At 42.7% G+C, this 22500-nt stretch overlaps 2 protein-coding genes across 4 annotated transcripts in view; both read right to left on the reverse strand.

Moving 5' to 3' along the window:
- LOC117268614 (uncharacterized) overlaps positions 1-209 on the reverse strand; it is a 9361-nt gene extending 9152 nt beyond the window's left edge. Inside the window, exon 1 of the mRNA XM_033645214.2 lies at positions 1-209. This exon is cut by the window's left edge and continues 20 nt beyond it. Within this exon, the coding sequence (XP_033501105.1) occupies positions 1-36 (36 nt within the window). The 5' untranslated portion in view covers positions 37-209.
- Positions 210-3078: 2869 nt separating this feature from the next.
- LOC117268604 (serine/threonine-protein kinase WNK4-like) overlaps positions 3079-22500 on the reverse strand; it is a 20306-nt gene continuing 884 nt past the window's right edge. Inside the window, exons 2-23 of one of the 3 annotated variants that reach the window (XM_078161283.1) lie at positions 21865-22379; positions 13956-14170; positions 13484-13704; positions 13236-13393; positions 13069-13157; positions 11507-11726; positions 11182-11418; positions 10317-10485; positions 10002-10186; positions 8940-9013; positions 8563-8698; positions 8275-8391; positions 7807-7962; positions 7570-7606; positions 6940-7050; positions 6083-6633; positions 5831-5879; positions 5671-5754; positions 5075-5510; positions 4792-4997; positions 4603-4698; positions 3079-3795 (exon numbers count right to left, since the gene is read on the reverse strand). In XM_078161283.1, coding sequence (XP_078017409.1) covers positions 3770-3795; positions 4603-4698; positions 4792-4997; positions 5075-5510; positions 5671-5754; positions 5831-5879; positions 6083-6633; positions 6940-7050; positions 7570-7606; positions 7807-7962; positions 8275-8391; positions 8563-8698; positions 8940-9013; positions 10002-10186; positions 10317-10485; positions 11182-11418; positions 11507-11726; positions 13069-13157; positions 13236-13393; positions 13484-13704; positions 13956-14170; positions 21865-22257 — 3966 coding nt within the window. In that variant the 5' untranslated portion in view covers positions 22258-22379 and the 3' untranslated portion in view covers positions 3079-3769. Of the gene's footprint in view, positions 3796-4602; positions 4699-4791; positions 4998-5074; positions 5511-5670; positions 5755-5830; positions 5880-6082; positions 6634-6939; positions 7051-7569; positions 7625-7806; positions 7963-8274; positions 8392-8562; positions 8699-8939; positions 9014-10001; positions 10187-10316; positions 10486-11181; positions 11419-11506; positions 11727-13068; positions 13158-13235; positions 13394-13483; positions 13705-13955; positions 14171-21864; positions 22380-22500 lie in introns of all 3 variants that reach the window. The other 2 variants (XM_033645194.2, XM_033645195.2) reach the window with 2 other exon arrangements.

Consider the following 22500-nt stretch of genomic DNA (forward strand, 5'->3'; position numbering starts at 1 on the left):
TGAGTGTCGCAGAGAAAACATCACCAGCTGATCCATTTATTCTGTTCTGCGGCATGTTCCTGTTTTCCTGTTGGCTGATTCAGAGTCAGCTGGTACAAACAGTAAAACACCTCCAGGTGAAAGCGAAACGACTGCGATCCAAAATGTACGCTGGTAATCCCCGGGATTTCCAAAACCCAGACTCTGACCAGGGAAACACTCGGACAGACGAGACGTTAACACAGAAACTAACTCGTGTTTGTGTGTGTGTGTGTGTGTGTGAGTGTGTGTGTGAGTGTGTGTGAACACCATCTGCTTTCACTTTCTGATATTCAGAATTTAATTCAGTCCAACCTCATAATGAAGTCATATTTATTTATATAGTCTGTGTCAGACAACACAGTGAGAACACACTGGGCCTGGGATCTAAGATAATAATATTATTAATTATACTGCTAATGATCATTTTTGATTTCTAAGATGCTCTTTAGGTCGTGCATCTTCAGATCAGTGTAGTTTCACCGCAGCAGACTCAGGTCTATAAAATCCAGCGTCACATGATCACAGATCCTCGTGTCAGTGCAGTCAGATCCTCTTCGCACTGTGGCGTCTTCATCACTTCTCCTTCACTTCTCTCCTTCCATCCAGGTCAAGGACAAGTGGTGCTCAGACCATCAATGACTCATTCCTGTGGCTACTGTGCGTCAACGTCGCCGCCATCTTGGGGAGGTCACTGTCGGCTGGCTAGTACTGTTGTGTATGAAGTCTTCAGCAAACTCGGCGTGCTCACTCCAAAGTCTCCAAAAAATTACAGCAAAGCAGAAAAACCCGACAGCACTCACTAATAAGTATAATACTGTTTAATATAGTGGATTATTGTTGTTATAACTTTAGATTGATTGAATGTGACTATGACTGTGATGGAGTCAATCATAGTTATACATATTATACATACAGTATTACCAACAGTATAGATTATAACTAATTTATTGTAAATATTGTTTTCCTTTATTGTTGTTATTATTTTGAATTCCAAACGCTTGCTTTGGCAATATGTACAGTGTTACCTCACGCCAATAAAGCCATTTGAATTGAAATTGAATTTAGAGAGAGAGAGAGAGGCAGCTGGTTGTTCACAGGTGTGATGGTGCTTGTGTCAGTGACACTTAAACAGAAACATCTTGTTGAACAAGTTGTTATCTTAAAGAAACACCTGATGTGTGGTGACAGACTCTGGGACAGTTATCAGGTGAGTTCCTGTAAACACCTGGTTTAGTGTCAGTGGCAGTCTGTAACTTTTATAACAATATGAGCTAAAACTGTGTCTGTGAGACTCGATGCTCTGCCTGCTCTGTTGCCTTGTAGCATTTCTACAGGTGAAGGAAAACAACCAATCAGAGCTGAAGAGACTCTGAAGGCCAAAGGTAAAAAAATATCCACCCTTTTAATTTTCAGCGTACAACCCTACGATGGTGGCAACTGTCCCACGACACTTCACACCACTTTTCTATTTCCAGCACACCACCGCCTGAAAGCGAAATGTTTTTCGCTCTCTGCCTGTACACACCAGCTCCTGTAGCAGCTCTTCTTCTCTGCTCCTGTGGCAGCTTTTCTTCTGTGCTCCTGCGGCAGCTCTTCTTCTCTGCTCCTGGAGCAGCTCTTCTTCTCTGCTCCTGCGGCAGCTCTTCTTCTCTGCTCCTGCGGCAGCTCTTCTTCTCTGCCAATGTAGCAGCTCTTCTTCTCTGCTCCTGGAGCAGCTCGACTCCTCTCCTCACCATGGATCCATAAAGAGAACTCTGCATCTGCTGCTGTGTCTCATGTGTGATGAAGACTGGATGAGGAGAGACTCGTTGTTGAGGCTGAGAAATATCTTGAGCTAAACGACCCACAGACCCGTCATTATAAAGACAATGTCCACAAAGACACTTTGTTAGGTCACAGCTCTGTTGATCGGCTCTACAGGTGAGAAATCAACTCTAATTAGCAGCTGTCCATGTGATTTGAAGCTAACACAGAGGTGAAGTACACGTCTGTCAGTATAAGCAGTCTACCGTTTTTTTCCCCGTTAAAGGGTTTTTTGGGGAGTTTTTCCTGATCAGCTGTGAGGGTCATAAGGACAGAGGGATGTCGTATGCTGTAAAGCCCTGTGAGGCAAATTGTGATTTGTGATATTGGGCTTTATAAATAAAATTGAAATTGAATTGAATAACTTTGTGTGGTTGTCTGTTGATGAGCTGCAGCGTGACACATCAGGTGTGTGCTAGGAGCAGCACCTGACAGGTGTCATATGATGTGCTGCGATGTGGCGGCTCAGGTGTGTTTGCAGCGTAAAGCAGCTGTAAGTCAGGTTCTGTGACCTGAGGTCAGACTGTCAATCATGAATCAGAATTCAGACACTGGGATTTTTTCTCTCCTCAGATTTTGTGACGTGATTGCCATTTTGGATTCAGGTAAACAGGAGTAACAAGCCCCGCCCACCAGCTGGACCAACTTCCTCATGTTACAGCTTGCTAACAGACTGAGGAGGAGGACGAGGACAACGACCATAACGGTGAGAGGGAAGGAGGACAGACTGTGTCATGTACTTGTCTCACAGGATCTTGGCAGTTTTGTCAAATTTTTTTTTTTGATCAAATTGATCAACGCTAACTTTATTGACGCTCATCAGCCGACACTTCGTCAGGAGACTCTCTGGATTCAGTCATCGTTCAGATAATCAGCAGCTGTAATCGAAAATATCTGGTTCTATGATTATAAAGTTAAAAGTACAAAAATTTTGCGGACATAAAAATTTTTCACTAACTGCTAACTACAACTCCCAGTGTGCATTTGGGCAGTAACTATCCAATCAAAGAGCTCCTGTTGCATTGAAGATGAAAACAACACTGCTGAGAAAAGTGGAAACAGTCTGCAGCTTAAATCAGCTCAGTGGGGGTGAATTCAGTAACCATGGTGACCGGTGTTGTCAACAACTGCATGTTGATGATTCTGCATCGCTCTTCTGAAGGAGTCCTCTCTGTGGCTGCAGCAGCTGAGGCTCATGGGTACTGTAGTATTTAGACATTAACACGGCTTCATTAACAAAAGACTGCTGGTCTGTTTTAAAGTCACAAAACTTTACTGCAAAAAGATTTTAAATATCAGGCTGAACAATTTGTGAACAATTCAAACTTCATAAACTGAACATGAAACACTTCCTGTTTCAAAGCGTCACACTCTTATTTTACAATAATTATTCTTTAAATAAGGCACACAGTGATTTCAGGAAACATCCAGACAGAGAATGAATGAACATTAATGATAATTCAAACACCGCTGTTATAAAATGTTTCTTCACAGAAACAGTTTCAACAAACACTGAACATTAATAAACATATATTTATATCTGCCTATGATGACATCACACTCTGTTATTACGCAGTGTTTCATACTGATAATAAATGATAAAGTGACTTTAAATAATCGATATGTGGAGAAGAAACTGTCAAAGTGCAGCTGATTGTTGTCTCCTCGTCTTTAAAATACTTTCTGAGTAAAAAGATCATTTCTGACGTGTTCAATCTGCAGCAGCTCGTTAGAGAACAATAAGAAGCTGCTCTCATATGAGACTCGTTAAGGCTCAGTTTGTTTCCTAAAGTGCTGAAAAAGTTTGTTCCAGTTAAAATTAAATTATAAAACAAAAACAGACGTAACAAATCTAAAGTCTAAATATTACAAAATGTCAGAGTTTAATCTGTGACATTATCTTCCTCTCTCCTCCTCTTCATCAGCAGTCCTCATCTTCATGTCCTCAGTCAGTCGACAACTCGTCTCTCACTGGAAGGGAAAGGTCAAAGGTTAATCACCAGGTTAATCAGGGTCATGGCGCTAACAGACTGAAGCTAAAGCTAACAGGTCCCAGGTCATGATGTCATGCTAACAGACTGAAGCTAAAGCTAACAGGTCCCAGGTCATGATGTCATGCTAACAGACTGAGGCTTAAGCTAACATGTCTCAGGTCATGATGTCATGCTAACAGACTGAAGCTAAAGCTAACAGGTCTCAGGTCATGATGTCATGCTAACAGACTGAGGCTTAAGCTAACATGTCTCAGGTCATGATGTCATGCTAACAGACTGAAGCTAAAGCTAACTGGTCTCAGGTCATGATGTCATGCTAACAGACTGAGGCTAAAGCTAACAGGTCCCAGGTCATGATGTCATGCTAACAGACTGAAGCTAAAGCTAACAGGTCCCAGGTCATGATGTCATGCTAACAGACTGAAGCTAAAGCTAACAGGTCCCAGGTCATGATGTCATGCTAACAGACTGAAGCTAAAGCTAACAGGTCCCAGGTCATGATGTCATGCTAACAGACTGAAGCTAAAGCTAACAGGTCTCAGGTCATGATGTCATGCTAACAGACTGAGGCTTAAGCTAACATGTCTCAGGTCATGATGTCATGCTAACAGACTGAAGCTAAAGCTAACTGGTCTCAGGTCATGATGTCATGCTAACAGACTGAGGCTAAAGCTAACAGGTCCCAGGTCATGATGTCATGCTAACAGACTGAGGCTAAAGCTAAAATAATCTTCCATTAAACAGATAAGAGTCTTGATGTATAATGTCGACATTATGAGCTCACGGTGCAGCTGTGTATCAGGGGCAAAGGTCACGCCTCTCCCTGCTCTCTCCTGAGATCCGCTGCTGCTGCCGCTGATCGAGTTCTTCCTCATGATGCCTGAACAACAAACACAAGTTATTTTCTCCTATCGTCATCGTTTCTGACGTCAGTATTGTTTCTCTGTGTTAGGCTGCAGCGGTTCCTCCACACCTGCAGGGGGCAGCACGTCCAGCCTCTGCAGGCTGCTTTTGCGAGAAGGAGGGTAGTTGCTGGTCTTGGAGAGGCGGCGTTGGCGGGGGTTCAACATGGCGGCCGGGGGAACGATACCAGGGGGTGGGACTTTACCCATCCTCAGGTACAGCTGCTCGATTTCTGCCTTCTGATTGGCCTGCAGGTTCTGCACCTCCACCAGGTGTCTGCGGTTTGAAACGTGAGATTAGTGCTTCATTTCGTCTGTTTTCATGTGTGAGACGATCAATTCTGTTTTCATCACCTTTCACGGAGCTTCTGCAGCTCCTCCCACATTTCCTCATTCTCACTCTCTGATTCATCGGAGCTGACGTGGGGTGCCGAGCGGCTCCACAACTGGCTGAGGCTGCCGGCAGATCCCTCACACAGGCTGAGGCTCTGCCTCCGACTGCCCCACCTCTTCTTGTCCTCCTCTTCGTCCTGTCCTCCAAGGTTGTCATGGTAACCATGAAAATGACCAGGTGAGGAGACAATCACTGTGCCGATGCTGCTCTGTGATTCGCTCTCCTCCGATGTGCTGCTCTCTGAGCTCTCTGATGTGTTCGCCCTGGAGGGAGGCGGGGAGTGGGCCGTCGGTGTGGCCTGGTTTAGGGGGCGGGGCTCCTGATTACGGACGGCAGGGATGTCTTTAGAGGCCGTCACCTGGAAACGACCGACGGTGAAGAGTGAAGGTGTCTTGACTGAAACAGAGAAACAGAAGAACATCAGTCTGTCCTGAGGGGGGCGCCACAGGAAACACTTTAACTGTTTCCTGTTCAGCATTGAGACGTTCATCCACTGTGTGTGTCTGTTTTTTAAATAAAGAACAAACTGAATCACTGACAGACGAGTACGTCTTACCCTCCTGTATGGGTGACAGACTGGAGGACGATGAGACGCTGGAGGACACCTGGACAAGACTAGGAGCAGAAACAGTCTCTGAACCTGTGAACCAGATAAACGATCAGTGAGTCTGTTCCTGCTGGTGTGATGTCACTTTGTGATGTCAGCAGGGACTCACCATGCAGGGGCGGAGCTGAGCCGACCTTTGGCTGAACAGTACTGAGAGGCTGAAATGAATGAATGAATGAACGAATGAATGAACTGTCTCTCTAACCCTAACCCTACCCCGACTACAGAAACCAGGTTCCTCTAACCAGGACATTTATCTCGTTCCTGCAGGGCAGGAGAGGACTCAGACTTTTCATGAGGAGCTCATGAACACATCATGAGTACACAGGTAAGCCTGTGTCATGCTTTAACAGAAGCTCACCTGTCCTTGAGGTGTGTTAGAAATATGTTTGAGCAGCGCCACCTGCTGGCTGTTGGGGGCGGAGCCTGTCTGAGAGGTGGTGGTGCTGTAGGCCATCTGGAGGGGGAAAGGAGCAGAGAAGGAGGCGTTGCTTGGAGGATGGAGCTTAGGGCCCAGGGATGGAGACATGGGGGGAGTCAGGGGCTGGGGGTGAAATCCCTGGTTGGGGGTCCCAGGTGGGGGCATGAAGGACTGGGCCACACTCATAGCCAGAGAGAGCACATTTGCCAGAGAGAAGAGAGGCTGGTCAGGTGGGGGCCAGTGAGGAGGGAGAGGAGGAGGAGGAGGAGGGGGAGGAGGTGGAGCTGAGGAAGAGGAGGAGGGGGTGAAGAGGGAGGGGTTACTGTGGACTTGGTGGAGGTCGGTGGAGGAGTTATGGGTGGGGAAGTAGGGGGAGTGAGAGGGAGATGGGAGGTTATACTGAGGAGGAAGGGGGAAGTGGGAGGGGGGAGAAGGGGTGGACTCTGGGTGGGGGTAATGGTGGGGGTAGGGGAGGGGCTGATGGGAGGAAGCTGGAGAGACAGGGGGGTAAGATGATCAATAATGGGTCTTTATGTCAGGACATAAAATAAATTACATGTTAAAGTGCTGTTTTAACTTTCTATAAGGTTTATTGGAAACAACAGGGGCCCCAGGACGTTTCCCTGAGGGACCCCAGAAATGATTGAAGATGGAGAACAAGAGGATTTACCTCAGTGGTGGACTCCTCCTTTAATTTATAAAAAATTGCGACCTAACGTTTTTGAAAATGACTGTATAAAGTTAAAAAGTAGACGATGTGCGGCTGTTGTGACGGACAAGATTAAGTGTTCACGTACCTGTTGAGGTGTGGAAAGACTGTGACCTCAGGGGTCTGACAGACGGCGTGGCCTCAGGGTCAATGTAAAAGTCTCCGCCCTTCAAGGGGGAGGGGTCAGCATCTGCAATGTCTGATCGGACAACATATCTTAGATGTGTAAAGACCTCATGATGTATCAGAAAACAACAGTCAGTGGTGTTAGCAGCTAATGCTACTCCCAGAGCGCCACACTCCTCCCAGGTGAAGTTATTATGAGTCTTAGTGAAAATACTAAACTCAGAGAGGTGACGGTGACTCAGGAGCTCAGCTGATCAACTCTCAGCAGCATTTTGGAGAATAATTTGTCCTTATCCAAAAAGTTTCGATGACGTGTCATAAAACATATGTGGAGTTTGGCATTCTTCATGTTTCCTTTTTAATTTAGACACTAAAAATAATTCACTTTAACTCACCAACAGGTACAAATATCGGATCCTGTTGAATCTGAATCAAAATTCAGTTACAGCTGAAATCTGTCTAATTAGCTCTGAATAAGAGTTTTATGAAAGATATATGTGAAATTGTTTTTGTATCTGATCATGAACTGAACTTCGTTTACCTTCTTTACCTTCGACCTTAACTAGCTTGTGCTTTTGGTTCATTTTCTTACCAGGAAGTGAAGACGAGGACAGATTTCTGGTGAGGCCCTGCGCCGGCAGGTTCGGCTTAAGAAAAACAAACAAACACAAACCAGTCAAACAAAAATAATTTATAATTTAAATCTTATCTGAAAAGTCTCTTCTGTCTCTGTGTTTTATTTCTCAGGACAAAAGACAGCTGAAGACGTCGTGTTGAACAAACTAGGATGATTTAGTGTTCACACACACACACACACACACACACTTACAGCAGAGCTGGGCAGCGTGGAGGCGTTCAGGTGAGATAACCTGTCGCTGTCAGCTGGCTGCTGTTGGTGCATCATAGACTCCACCTTGTTGATGATGTCATACATGCGGAGGGTGAATCCTTCTCGTTCCAAAGGCGTGATGAAGTCTCTGTGTAGCTGAGTTCAGACAGGAAACGATACACAGCTGCATCACACTGACGCTGATCCAACATGATGATCTGTGATCAGTTAGTTTCTCCTTTGTTTCATTAATTTAGCTGTAAAATAATTAAATGTATTCACAGATATTTTATTTGTGTAACGTGTGTGTGTGTGTTTGCAGCTCTGTGTTATATCTGCAAAATAGTTTTGTGAGTTTCCAAATGTTTTTTTGTATTTGTGAAGGTCGTCTGATATTCACTGATGACACGCTTACACACAGACGGACTGTCGATCTGTTCACAGATCCTATTGGCTGTTGGCGCTCACCATCACAGAGGCGATGTCCTCTGGATTGTCTCCGTCCAGGTCAAACTTGAACGTCACCATCTTACTGTCGTGAGTCTGCAGCTGACACTCCACCACCCGGTCCACTTTGTCTGACACCTGAACGCACCACAGTGTTACACACAGCATGTTATATACGTATACATGAATCTGATCATGACATCATCCCTGTGATCCTTCGACGTGCCCTAGTTTTCCACCTGAACGCATCACACCGTGTGTTATATATTATTTACATGATACAAATCTGTAATCTAATGATGACATCACCCCTGTGATTCTCAGACGTCCCCTCGATCTCCGCCTGAATTGCTTCGTAGCCGCTCGTCTGGCGGCTTCCTGGTTACTTTTGTCTGATTGGTCTTCATTGCAGTCACTCAGACCTGAGGTCACATCAGAGGCACAGCTACACGACAGGAAGTGAAGAGACAGAAGACGGTGAGACATTTAAATGTGAAGACGAGCAAAACTGGTTCCTGGTGTTCAGTGAACACGTCGTGTACTGTCTCTGTGAGGACTCACTGTTTAGGAGGACCCACCTTGAGACAGAGGACATTTTGATAAAGTGGGCATGTGTGCAGTAGCTCTGTAGATTCAGGTTAATAAACATCCTCTGAGGTCTAAAAATGAAGGTGTGTTTGTGTTACCTGTCGACAGGTGAGGTGAAGCCGCTGACTGATCCAGACGACTGTCTCTCAGCAGCCTTGGACACAGCGATGCTCTGGAGACAAACACAAACAGTGAGATTCATGATGCTCATGATGATGACTCATAGAGACGCTCAGTGAGACGTCTCACAGAGCTCTCGTGTCAGTACCTCATGTGCTCCTGCAGGGGGCGACAGAGCTTCATCACTGACTGCAGCTTCAAACATAAAACACCTGAACCTGAAACACCTCTGATGCTGATCACATTCATGTTATCAATAACTATAAATCAGATTATTGATATTCACAACAGAGAAAACACGTGTTTGTGTTGAGATGATTTTAAAACGACGTCTGTGTTTACAGATCATAACGGGACAAGAGCAGAAGCACTGAGTGACATTTATAGTTTCTATCCACCTTATTCCTGCCCCCATGATGCCTTGCGCAAATTATGTGTATGACTTCTGGCACTGAACCAAAACCGGCGATTTCCAATGGTATCAGTGTTTACAGTTGTTAACAGTTGTTTACAGTTGTTTACAGTACTCTATTCTTCTTTCCAAGAGGGAAATAAAAGGTGGAACACACCACCTGTTAAAGCTCAAACAGGATCATGTGATCAAATCTCTGCCATCTCTGACCGCCATCTCAAAGCAACGCTAACAGTTAGCACGTTAACAGTTAGCACGCTAACAATTAGCATGCTAACAGTTAGCATGCTAACAATTAGCATGCTAACAATTAGCTCGCCTTGCTCCGTTAAAATATCGTGAACTTTAACATGTCCCTGAAGGAAACATCTGCTCCTTCTAAAGATGATTTCTGACACTAAGACATAACTCAGTATTAACTGTAGCTCCATGTAAAGTGAATAAATGTGATGTTTCCAGCTGATCCTCCACTCGTCTGCGTTAACCACGCAGTTTACACGTTTGTGTAACTTGTGATTTATTATAAACTGTTCTGAGTAAAACATGAAGCTGAATTCAGCAGCAGACTTCAGTCGGGACTAACTAGCTCACTGCTACTTCCTCTGTCTTACAGGAAGTGCCTGCTCACCTTGGGGAAACGCAGCACAGGGAGGGGCGGAGCTTTGGATGGAGTCCAGGTCACATGGCGAGGTGTTGCCAGAGCCGGGGCGGGGACTGAAGGGAGGGGGGAGTAGTGAGTGCCCGGAGGGGGCGTGGCTTCAACTTTCTGCAGGACGCCTGAGGAGCTGAGGGAGGTCTCCATGTCACAGTCCGCTGCCAGGGAAAGAGTCAGGAACACACAACTGATTATTGGAATAAAATAAAATAGTAAATCATATAAATAACAAATATTAACAAAGTTAATTACAGATAAATAATATATTAATCATGATAATATCCTGACATGTAGCAGAGGAGTGCGAGGTGTTTCTGGCCATCTCCTCGTCTCCGTCCCCCTCCGTCCTGCTGGAGATGCTGCCGATCCCAGAATCCACTGGGCTGCTACTTGATGATGTCACTGTTGCAGAGGGCGGGGCTTGTATCCAGGCGGGGGTGGGTGCTGAAGGGTCCTGCTGTGAGTTTAAACAGAGTTAGTTCAACTGTTGTAATCTGAGTTCTCCTCGATAACGTCCGTCGACTCGTGTTACTACTCTGTACCAACTTTAACCAGCGCAGTGGAGGATGGTCGCGTCTGAGCGAGAACGTTTGAGGCTGAAACATGAATCCAGAACCTGCAGTTCCTCTAATGTCCACATCCATGTTCACATGTAGAAATCAACATGTTTGCAGCCTGTCTGGTCTCTGGAGATCATTTTTATACAACTCAGCTGTTTACATTTTATTGAGGCTTAAAGTCACATCATTAAGGGGGCGGAGCCTCTTTGAGAGACAGGCTGTCTGCTGAGTCAGATCCAACCCTGGCACCTCCCAGCTCCTCTACAGCTCCGCCCTCAAATTGTAGATGATGTCATCGTCTCTGTTTTAAATGAACAAATGAACAGCGACGGGAGTTTTGAAGCTTCTGCACCTCAGACGACGTTTTTAAAAATCTGTTTGTGTGGACGAGAGACAAAAACGTCAAAGAAAATATACGTTTATAAAATATAACCTCAGATAACGACCTCCGTCCTGCTCTCTCATCTCTTTAATGACGCCATGATCTTTGCTCCAGCGCCACCTTCAGGACAGACCTGACACGTGCGGCTGTTTGCCTGTCAGATTAAACTCTGCGTCACCGTCCTGCCCTGTTTCTATGGAAACACCTTTACCTGATTGGCTGCCCTCCCGGCAGTGGACGAGCTCGTGGCGGCTGCTGGTCTCTGATTGGGTGGTTCAGGTGGCTGGGGGGCGGGGTCAGACTCCTCCTCCATGACACCTTCCTTCTTCTGAGCTTCCTCCAGCAGGCGGCGCCGTTTCTCCCGCTGACGCTTGATGGCCGTGACGCAATGTCTTATTGCCTTTGCGACCACCATATAGTCGGCCTCACACAGGAATCCCAGCACCACCTGAGGGACGGACACACAGAGACACAGGTGAGACCACCTTCATCTGTCCGCCTGCCAGGTGATGTCATCAGGGCGGCGCTGCAGGTACCATCTCCTGAGCGACCTCCTCCGGGACGTCTTTGTAGAGCTCGAACAGGAACTCGATGGCGTTGTTGTCTTTGTATTTCCCGTGGAGCTTCTTGTTGTGGTCCATCCTGAGCCACAGCGTCACCCCCGACTTCAAGCCGTCGTCTTCCTCCGCCAGCTCCACGCGGACACCGAGCTCCTCCTGGAAGAACCGCAGATCCAGCAGGTCCTGAACTGTGAACCTGCCACAGGAAACAAAGGAGACACAAAGACGATCAGAAACTGGAGCTGAGCGTCAAACTGGACTGGTCAGTTTGACGCTCAGGACTCGTCAGTTAACACTGATCATGTCCACAAGAAAGTGCAGAGCAGGCTGTATTTCCTGAGGAGACTGGCGTCCTTTAATGTCTGCAGGAGAATGCTGCAGATGTTCTACCAGTCTGTGGTATTCAGCACCCTCTTCTATGGGGTGGTGTGTTGGGGAGGCAGCATCAAACAGAAGGACACACAGAGGCTGGACAAACTCATCAAGAAGGCCACCTCTGTCGTCGGTGCAGAGCAGGAGTCTGTGGTGTCGGTGGCAGACAGGAGAACTATTTCCAAACTGCTCTCCATCACTGACAATAGCTGCCGCCCACTGCATAAACTGGTGATGGGGCAGATGAGCTCATTCAGTGGGAGGCTGCTCTCACTGAACTGCTCCACAGACAGGCTGTGGAGGTCCTTCCTGCCCAGAGCCATTAGACTGTTCAACACAACACTGGAGAGGGGAGGGAGATGAGTTGCGGGGGGATTTGCACATTTGCATATTTGCACATCTCACTGTCATGCTATTTTTATCCTATTTTTATTACTATTTATTCTTGCACTTTATTCTGTCTTTATGCACTGTGTGTATGATTTGTGTTTTTATGTTTATGTATGAGCAGCTGAAAATGCAATTTCCTTCGGGATTAATAAAGTGCCTACCTACCTAAACCAGAGTCCACCGGCCTGACGCCAGCGTTACAGACACACTGGGGACACAAAATAAATCTGTAAAATGTTTCAGTTATTGTGTCTCTCGTTTGGATCAGGAAAAACAAAAAGACATTTTATTTCTTTGATAACTCACAAACACAAAAACAGTGTTGTTTGTTTCCTGTTTATTGAATTTAAACCCACAGAGTGTAAAAACTAAAGTCTGAGCTAATGTTGCTAAAGCTAACAGCTGAGTGACATCAACACTCACTATCAGGACAACTAATCAATAACTTAATCTAATTACTGATCAGAATCATCTGATGACTGACTGTTTCCATGGAGACAGTTACTGGAGTTCATGTTGTGTCACTGCAATGCTTCAGAGCGTCCAGCAGGTGGAGCTGTTTCACGCTGATCAGCTGATCGGTCGCTGTCACACCTGAGCTGCAGTTGTCTTTTAGTTTGTGACAACTTTACATGAACTCATTGATTGGACAGTTTGGTGATGTCATCCTGCATCATCAGTGGGTCCACCACAGCTGTCCTATCAGAGAGTTTCCATCAGACACCTGAGCTGCAGGTGAGACAGGTGTGAATGCTGCGCTGTGATTGGTCCGTTACCTCTCGCTGCTGTTGGTCCGAATGCAGCCTTCAATGATCTCCTTCAGCTCGGGAACTTTGACTTTGAAGAAACTGTCGGGTTTGATTCCCTGAGAGACGGACAGACAGAAAGTCAGTCATCTGACCAAACACAGGAAGTAGACAGCACTCAGTGGGCGAAGCCTTACGTTGGTGACTTTGCGGTAGATCTGGGCGGCGTTCTGACACTCGGAGTACGGATACTCGGACGTCGCCATCTCCAGGATGCACATACCGAAGGCGTAAACGTCCACGGCCTCGTCATACTTCTCCTCGTACATCTCTGGAGCCATGAACTCTGGGGTCCCTGAACGTATCACAACAGCTGCTTCACTAACTGTGTTAAAACCGGAACATGTTTGACCCTGCCGGCTCTCTGTACACGCTGTGTTCTTACCGATGACGCTCTTGGCGAACGAGGCCTTCTTGAGCGTGGCGAGGCCCAGGTCTCCAATCTTGACGGAGGCGGTGGGTCCGGTGATGAAGACGTTGTCACACTTGAGGTCTCGGTGCAGGATGGGGGGGCAACGTGAGTGCAGGAACTGCAGTCCCTTCAGGATCTGGAAGCTCCAACGCTGCAGCAGCTTCAGCTTCATCTCACGGAACCTGCGCAGGTACCTGAAGGGGTCACAGAGGAAACACACACCTGCTCAGGTCAGGTGACCTCCAGGGACTGATGAGGACATGGGGCGTTCAGGGACTAAAATGTTGTGTGGTGTTCAGGGTCTAAAATGTTAATGGGAAATTCAGGGACTCAAACATCATGGGCTGTTCAGAGACTAAAATGCCGTGAGACGTTCATGGACTGAAATGTTGTGGGATAAAATGGACTCTTATGGCGCCAGTTGTGTCTTTGATGGCGGACTCACGTCTTCAGCGTCCCGGACGTCATGAGCTCTGTCACCAGGATAGTGCATTTGTGTCCCCCCAGCGTGCACTTCCAGGAGTCGAAGAATCGGACGATGTTGGGATGCTGCAGAACCTTCAACATCTCCACCTCCTCAGTGAACCTCTGACGCTCCGACTTGGTCAGACGATGAGTCTGAGGATCAGTGAACACATCGATTGGTTTGTTGAACCTGAACTGATGAATACATGAAACACCTGAGTCAACACGAAGGGGACAGAACCCTGAGATACAGAGCTGAAGATCTGCTGACAAGGTAACACTCAAACGTCTCACATTACTGCTGAGCATCATGGGAAATCAGCAGCACACACACACACACACACACACACACACACACGCACTGTTGTTTGTTTGTTTATGACCAATCAGCTGCTGGAGATTCTGATGTTTGTTTTTAGTTTCTAAAGGTCGATGATGTCATTAAACATCATCATGAAATTATAATTCAACACACAAATAAAATTAAAGAAATTCAACACAGTAAAATAAAAACTAAATATAAAAATAAAATAAAACATGAAGTTAAATAAAAACAGATTAATAAAGTCAAATAAAATAAAGTTTAAAAAAGAAATAAAATAAAATATTAACATAAACGAGCAAAATGAAAATATTAATCATATAAATTTGTTTCTTCGTCATGTTGTGACTTTTCAGCAGAGGGACGCCGATCCACAACAGGAAGTCACAGAGAGCTGAACTTTGACCTCATTAACTCTGTGTGTGTGTGTGTGTGTGTGTGTGAGAGAGAGCTGTTATCACCTTCAACCAGCAGCTGTCTGTCCAATCAGATATCAGACAGTGTGTACGACACAACAAACTGCTGAGTCACTGTTCACACTTTATCTCTCTCTCTCACACACACACACACACACACACACCATTGTCATGGCCTCTTTCAGATTCTTGTTTTGTGAAACATGAGGTTAGCGTAGAAACCATGAATTCAGCAATTTAAAATGGAATTTGGACATTATATTGGGACATTGACAGGACTCAAGAACCAAAAAGCAATTAAAACGGTGCAAATATGTGAAGCTTTAGGAATTGTATGATTTATGAAATGAACTAAATTGAGATACCCCTGGATATTATTTTTCTGTATATTAGTATATATACAGTACAGGCCAAAAGTTTGGACACACCTTCTCATTCCATGCGTTTTCTTTATTTTCATGACTATTTACATTGTAGATTCTCACTGAAGGCATCAAAACTATGAATGAACACATGTGGAGTTATGTACTTAACAAAAAAAGGTGAAATAACTGAAAACATGTTTTATATTCTAGTTTCTTCAAAATAGCCACCCTTTGCTCTGATTACTGCTTTGCACACTCTTGGCATTCTCTCCATGAGCTTCAAGAGGTAGTCACCTGAAATGGTTTCCACTTCACAGGTGTGCCTTATCAGGGTTAATTAGTGGAATTTCTTGCTTTATCAATGGGGTTGGGACCATCAGTTGTGTTGTGCAGAAGTCAGGTTAATACACAGCCGACAGCCCTATTGGACAACTGTTAAAATTCATATTATGGCAAGAACCAATCAGCTAACTAAAGAAAAACCAGTGGCCATCATTACTTTAAGAAATGAAGGTCAGTCAGTCCGGAAAATTGCAAAAACTTTAAATGTGTCCCCAAGTGGAGTCGCAAAAACCATCAAGCGCTACAACCAAACTGGCACACATGAGGACCGACCCAGGAAAGGAAGACCAAGAGTCACCTCTGCTTCTGAGGATAAGTTCATCCGAGTCACCAGCCTCAGAAATGGCAAGTTAACAGCAGCTCAGATCAGAGACCAGATGAATGCCACACAGAGTTCTAGCAGCAGACCCATCTCTAGAACAACTGTTAAGAGGAGACTGCGCCAATCAGGCCTTCATGGTCAAATAGCTGCTAGGAAACCACTGCTAAGGAGAGGCAACAAGCAGAAGAGATTTGTTTGGGCCAAGAAACACAAGGAATGGACATTAGACCAGTGGAAATCTGTGCTTTGGTCTGATGAGTCCAAATTTGAGATCTTTGGTTCCAACCGCCGTGTCTTTGTGAGACGCAGAAAAGGTGAACGGATGGATTCCACATGCCTGGTTCCCACTGTGAAGCATGGAGGAGGAGGTGTGATGGTGTGGGGGTGTTTTGCTGGTGACACTGTTGGGGATTTATTCAAAATTGAAGGCACACTGAACCAGCATGGCTACCACAGCATCCTGCAGCGACATGCCGTCCCATCCGGTTTGCGTTTAGTTGGACCATCATTTATTTTTCAACAGGACAATGACCCCAAACACACCTCCAGGCTGTGTAAGGGCTATTTGACCAAGAAGGAGAGTGATGGAGTGCTGCGGCAGATGACCTGGCCTCCACAGTCACCGGACCTGAACCCAATCGAGATGGTTTGGGGTGAGCTGGACCGCAGAGTGAAGGCAAAGGGGCCAACAAGTGCTAAACACCTCTGGGAACTCCTTCAAGACTGTTGGAAAACCATTTCAGGTGACTACCTCTTGAAGCTCATGGAGAGAATGCCAAGAGTGTGCAAAGCAGTAATCAGAGCAAAGGGTGGCTATTTTGAAGAAACTAGAATATAAAACATGTTTTCAGTTATTTCACCTTTTTTTGTTAAGTACATAACTCCACATGTGTTCATTCATAGTTTTGATGCCTTCAGTGAGAATCTACAATGTAAATAGTCATGAAAATAAAGAAAACACATTGAATGAGAAGGTGTGTCCAAACTTTTGGCCTGTACTGTATGTAAATATAACGTGGTGTGTTGTGCTGTGTTGTGATGTGTGTAATAGCAATAATAATAATAAAAAAAACCCAAAAAACATGAGGTTAGTCTGACGTGATGACATCACAACAGGCGGCCAATAGCAGACAGGTTCAGTGACATCACATCAGACACATGAGCTCACAGTAACTTCCTGTCCAGTAACACCCAGAGAGGAACCAGTAAGAGCAGCTCTGCTGGGAGTGACGCCTTCAGGCTCTGACGGTCTGCCGGTGGTGCCCCACCCAGTTGGCACTAGTTGGCCTTTTTTCCGCCGACTCAGCGTGTTGAATCAGTGTCGGCACAGTGAAGCCTGTCGGTGAATGAAACTACTCTTATTGGCTGGTGAGCTCAGGGGCCCCGGGGCCTCACACCTGCTGGACATGCCCACAACACCTCTAACAGGGGGCACCTCAGACACCCCTCTAAGAGTCGCCACCTTAACGTGGTGGAGGGGTTTGTATGTAACGGCACATTGCGGAAAAGAGTACCTAGCCCGGTACAGACACCAAGTTTGCCAGTGGGTGTCTGGTAGGCGGGGCTTGGTCAGGCTCAGCCCCAATGAATGACATGGAGCACACAGGTGATACAAACACACAGGTGATACAAACACACAGTATCTGATCTGAGGTCAGTGTCACAGTGTTTATGATATTAAACTTCCACATACAATTTATACAGTATGTTTATACGTTTATATGTTTATACATTTATACAGTATGTTTATATGTGTATACATTTATACAGTATGTTTATATGTTTATATGTTTATACAGTATGTTTATATTTTTAGATGTTTATACGTTTATATGTTTATACAGTATGTTTATACGTTTATACGTTTATACAGTATGTTTATACGTTTATACGTTTATACAGTATGTTTATACGTTTATATATTTATACAGTATGTTTATACATTTATATGTTTATACAGTATGTTTATATGTTTATATTTTTAGATGTTTATACGTTTATATGTTTATACAGTATGTTTATATGTTTATATGTTTATACAGTATGTTTATACATTTATATGTTTATACAGTATGTTTATATGTTTATATGTTTATACAGTATGTTTATACGTTTATATGTTTATACAGTATGTTTATATTTTTAGATGTTTATATGTTTATATGTTTATACAGTATGTTTATACGTTTATACGTTTATACAGTATGTTTATATGTTTATATGTTTATACAGTATGTTTATACATTTATACATTTATACAGTATGTTTATATGTTTATACAGTATGTTTATATGTTTATATGTTTATACAGTATGTTTATATTTTTAGATGTTTATACGTTTACGTTTATACAGTATGTTTATACGTTTATATGTTTATACAATATGTTTATATTTTTAGATGTTTATACGTTTATACGTTTATACAGTATGTTTATATGTTTATATGTTTATATGTTTATACAGTATGTTTATACATTTATACGTTTATACAGTATGTTTATATGTTTATACAGTATGTTTATACATTTATACGTTTATACAGTATGTTTATATGTTTATACAGTATGTTTATACGTTTATACGTTTATACAGTATGTTTATACGTTTATACGTTTATACAGTATGTTTATACGTTTATATATTTATACAGTATGTTTATACATTTATATGTTTATACAGTATGTTTATATGTTTATATTTTTAGATGTTTATACGTTTATATGTTTATACAGTATGTTTATATGTTTATATGTTTATACAGTATGTTTATACATTTATATGTTTATACAGTATGTTTATATGTTTATATGTTTATACAGTATGTTTATACGTTTATATGTTTATACAGTATGTTTATATTTTTAGATGTTTATATGTTTATATGTTTATACAGTATGTTTATACGTTTATACGTTTATACAGTATGTTTATATGTTTATATGTTTATACAGTATGTTTATACATTTATACATTTATACAGTATGTTTATATGTTTATACAGTATGTTTATATGTTTATATGTTTATACAGTATGTTTATATTTTTAGATGTTTATACGTTTATACGTTTATACAGTATGTTTATACGTTTATATGTTTATACAGTATGTTTATATTTTTAGATGTTTATACGTTTATACGTTTATACAGTATGTTTATATGTTTATATGTTTATACAGTATGTTTATACATTTATACGTTTATACAGTATGTTTATATGTTTATACAGTATGTTTATACAGTACAGGCCAAAAGTTTGGACACACCTTCTCATTCAATGCGTTTTCTTTATTTTCATGACTATTTACATTGTAGATTCTCACTGAAGGCATCAAAACTATGAATGAACACATGTGGAGTTATGTACTTAACAAAAAAAGGTGAAATAACTGAAAACATGTTTTATATTCTAGTTTCTTCAAAATAGCCACCCTTTGCTCTGATTACTGCTTTGCACACTCTTGGCATTCTCTCCATGAGCTTCAAGAGGTAGTCACCTGAAATGGTTTTCCAACAGTCTTGAAGGAGTTCCCAGAGGTGTTTAGCACTTGTTGGCCCCTTTGCCTTCACTCTGCGGTCCAGCTCACCCCAAACCATCTCGATTGGGTTCAGGTCTGGTGACTGTGGAGGCCAGGTCATCTGCCGCAGCACTCCATCACTCTCCTTCTTGGTCAAATAGCCCTTACACAGCCTGGAGGTGTGTTTGGGGTCATTGTCCTGTTGAAAAATAAATGATGGTCCAACTAAACGCAAACCGGATGGGACGGCATGTCGCTGCAGGATGCTGTGGTAGCCATGCTGGTTCAGTGTGCCTTCAATTTTGAATAAATCCCCAACAGTGTCACCAGCAAAACACCCCCACACCATCACACCTCCTCCTCCATGCTTCACAGTGGGAACCAGGCATGTGGAATCCATCCGTTCACCTTTTCTGCGTCTCACAAAGACACGGCGGTTGGAACCAAAGATCTCAAATTTGGACTCATCAGACCAAAGCACAGATTTCCACTGGTCTAATGTCCATTCCTTGTGTTTCTTGGCCCAAACAAATCTCTTCTGCTTGTTGCCTCTCCTTAGCAGTGGTTTCCTAGCAGCTATTTGACCATGAAGGCCTGATTGGCGCAGTCTCCTCTTAACAGTTGTTCTAGAGATGGGTCTGCTGCTAGAACTCTGTGTGGCATTCATCTGGTCTCTGATCTGAGCTGCTGTTAACTTGCCATTTCTGAGGCTGGTGACTCGGATGAACTTATCCTCAGAAGCAGAGGTGACTCTTGGTCTTCCTTTCCTGGGTCGGTCCTCATGTGTGCCAGTTTCGTTGTAGCGCTTGATGGTTTTTGCGACTCCACTTGGGGACACATTTAAAGTTTTTGCAATTTTCCGGACTGACTGACCTTCATTTCTTAAAGTAATGATGGCCACTGGTTTTTCTTTAGTTAGCTGATTGGTTCTTGCCATAATATGAATTTTAACAGTTGTCCAATAGGGCTGTCGGCTGTGTATTAACCTGACTTCTGCACAACACAACTGATGGTCCCAACCCCATTGATAAAGCAAGAAATTCCACTAATTAACCCTGATAAGGCACACCTGTGAAGTGGAAACCATTTCAGGTGACTACCTCTTGAAGCTCATGGAGAGAATGCCAAGAGTGTGCAAAGCAGTAATCAGAGCAAAGGGTGGCTATTTTGAAGAAACTAGAATATAAAACATGTTTTCAGTTATTTCACCTTTTTTTGTTAAGTACATAACTCCACATGTGTTCATTCATAGTTTTGATGCCTTCAGTGAGAATCTACAATGTAAATAGTCATGAAAATAAAGAAAACGCATGGAATGAGAAGGTGTGTCCAAACTTTTGGCCTGTACTGTATATGTTTATACAGTATGTTTATATGTTTATACAGTATGTTTATACATTTATATGTTTATACAGTATGTTTGTATTTTTAGATGTTTATACGTTTATATGTTTATACAGTATGTTTATACGTTTATATAGTATGTTTATATGTTTATACAGTATGTTTATATGTTTATATGTTTATACAGTATGTTTATACGTTTATATGTTTATACAGTATGTTTATACATTTATATGTTTATACAGTATGTTTATACGTTTATATGTTTACACAGTATGTTTATATGTTTATACAGTATGTTTATACGTTTATATGTTTATACAGTATGTTTATACGTTTATATGTTTACACAGTATGTTTATATGTTTATACAGTATGTTTATACGTTTATATGTTTATACAGTATGTTTATACATTTATATGTTTATACAGTATGTTTATACGTTTATATGTTTATACAGTATGTTTATACATTTATATGTTTATACAGTATGTTTATACGTTTATATGTTTACACAGTATGTTTATATGTTTATACAGTATGTTTATACGTTTATATGTTTACACAGTATGTTTATATGTTTATATGTTTATACAGTATGTTTATATGTTTATATGTTTATACAGTATGTTTATACGTTTATATGTTTACACAGTATGTTTATATGTTTATACAGTATGTTTATACGTTTATATGTTTATACAGTATGTTTATATGTTTATATGTTTATACAGTATGTTTATACATTTATATGTTTATACAGTATGTTTATACGTTTATATGTTTACACAGTATGTTTATACGTTTGTTTATACAGTATGTTTATACATTTATATGTTTATACAATATGTTTATACGTTTATATGTTTACACAGTATGTTTATACGTTTATATGTTTACACAGTATGTTTATACGTTTATATGTTTATACAGTATGTTTATATGTTTATATGTTTATACAGTATGTTTATATGTTTATATGTTTACACAGTATGTTTATACATTTATATGTTCATACAGTATGTTTATATGTTTATACAGTATGTTTATACGTTTATATGTTTACACAGTATGTTTATACGTTTATATGTTTATACAGTATGTTTATATGTTTATATGTTTATACAGTATGTTTATATGTTTACACAGTATGTTTATACGTTTATATGTTTATACAGTGTGTTTATATGTTTATATGTTTATACACAGCTGTGTACAGGTGTGTACAGGTGTGTGCAGGTGTGTGCAGGTGTGTTACCTGCAGCTCGCACCAGGCCACCTCGACCGTGGTCTCAGTGTCCAGTCCCTTATAAACCGTCTTGAAGGAGCCTCGTCCGATCTCAATGTTGAACTTGAGGAATCGTCCGTCGGGTGACGAGGCCACCGCCTGCGTCTCCTCTTCATCACGCTCCTCCTCCTGCTGTTGCCATGGTAACACAACCGCCATGTCCTCCCCTGAGTCCCAGCTGATGTCCCGATTGGCCGGAGGGTTAATCACAGCCTGCGGTTGGTTGGTGGGGTCTGTCATCGTCATAGTAACAGGAGGAGGAGGAGGAATAGACTGTTCCTCCTCCTCCTCCTCCTCTTCTTCTTCTTCTTCTTCTTCTTCAGGTCTTCTGTTGAATTGTTGGTCAGCGCTCCACGGCAGCATCCTGCTCACACTCTCCTCCTCCTCCTCCCCAGTGGGTCGTCTCCTCGGTGACGCTGTGTCCAGTTCCTCGCTGTGATGTCAGAGGAGTGGGAGGAGCCTCAGAGGAAGATGGTTCGATGAAACTGGATCAGGAAACAAAAACATTAAAGTTAAAGTTATTGTTATTTTAAATATATCTGAATTTGTTCATATTTTCTGCAGCTGCTCCTCGTTCATCTGAAACAGCTACCAAATTGCATAACT

The sequence above is a fragment of the Epinephelus lanceolatus genome, chromosome 18 (genome assembly GCF_041903045.1).
Source record: "Epinephelus lanceolatus isolate andai-2023 chromosome 18, ASM4190304v1, whole genome shotgun sequence".
In the NCBI taxonomy this organism is placed as follows: Eukaryota; Metazoa; Chordata; class Actinopteri; order Perciformes; family Serranidae; genus Epinephelus; species Epinephelus lanceolatus.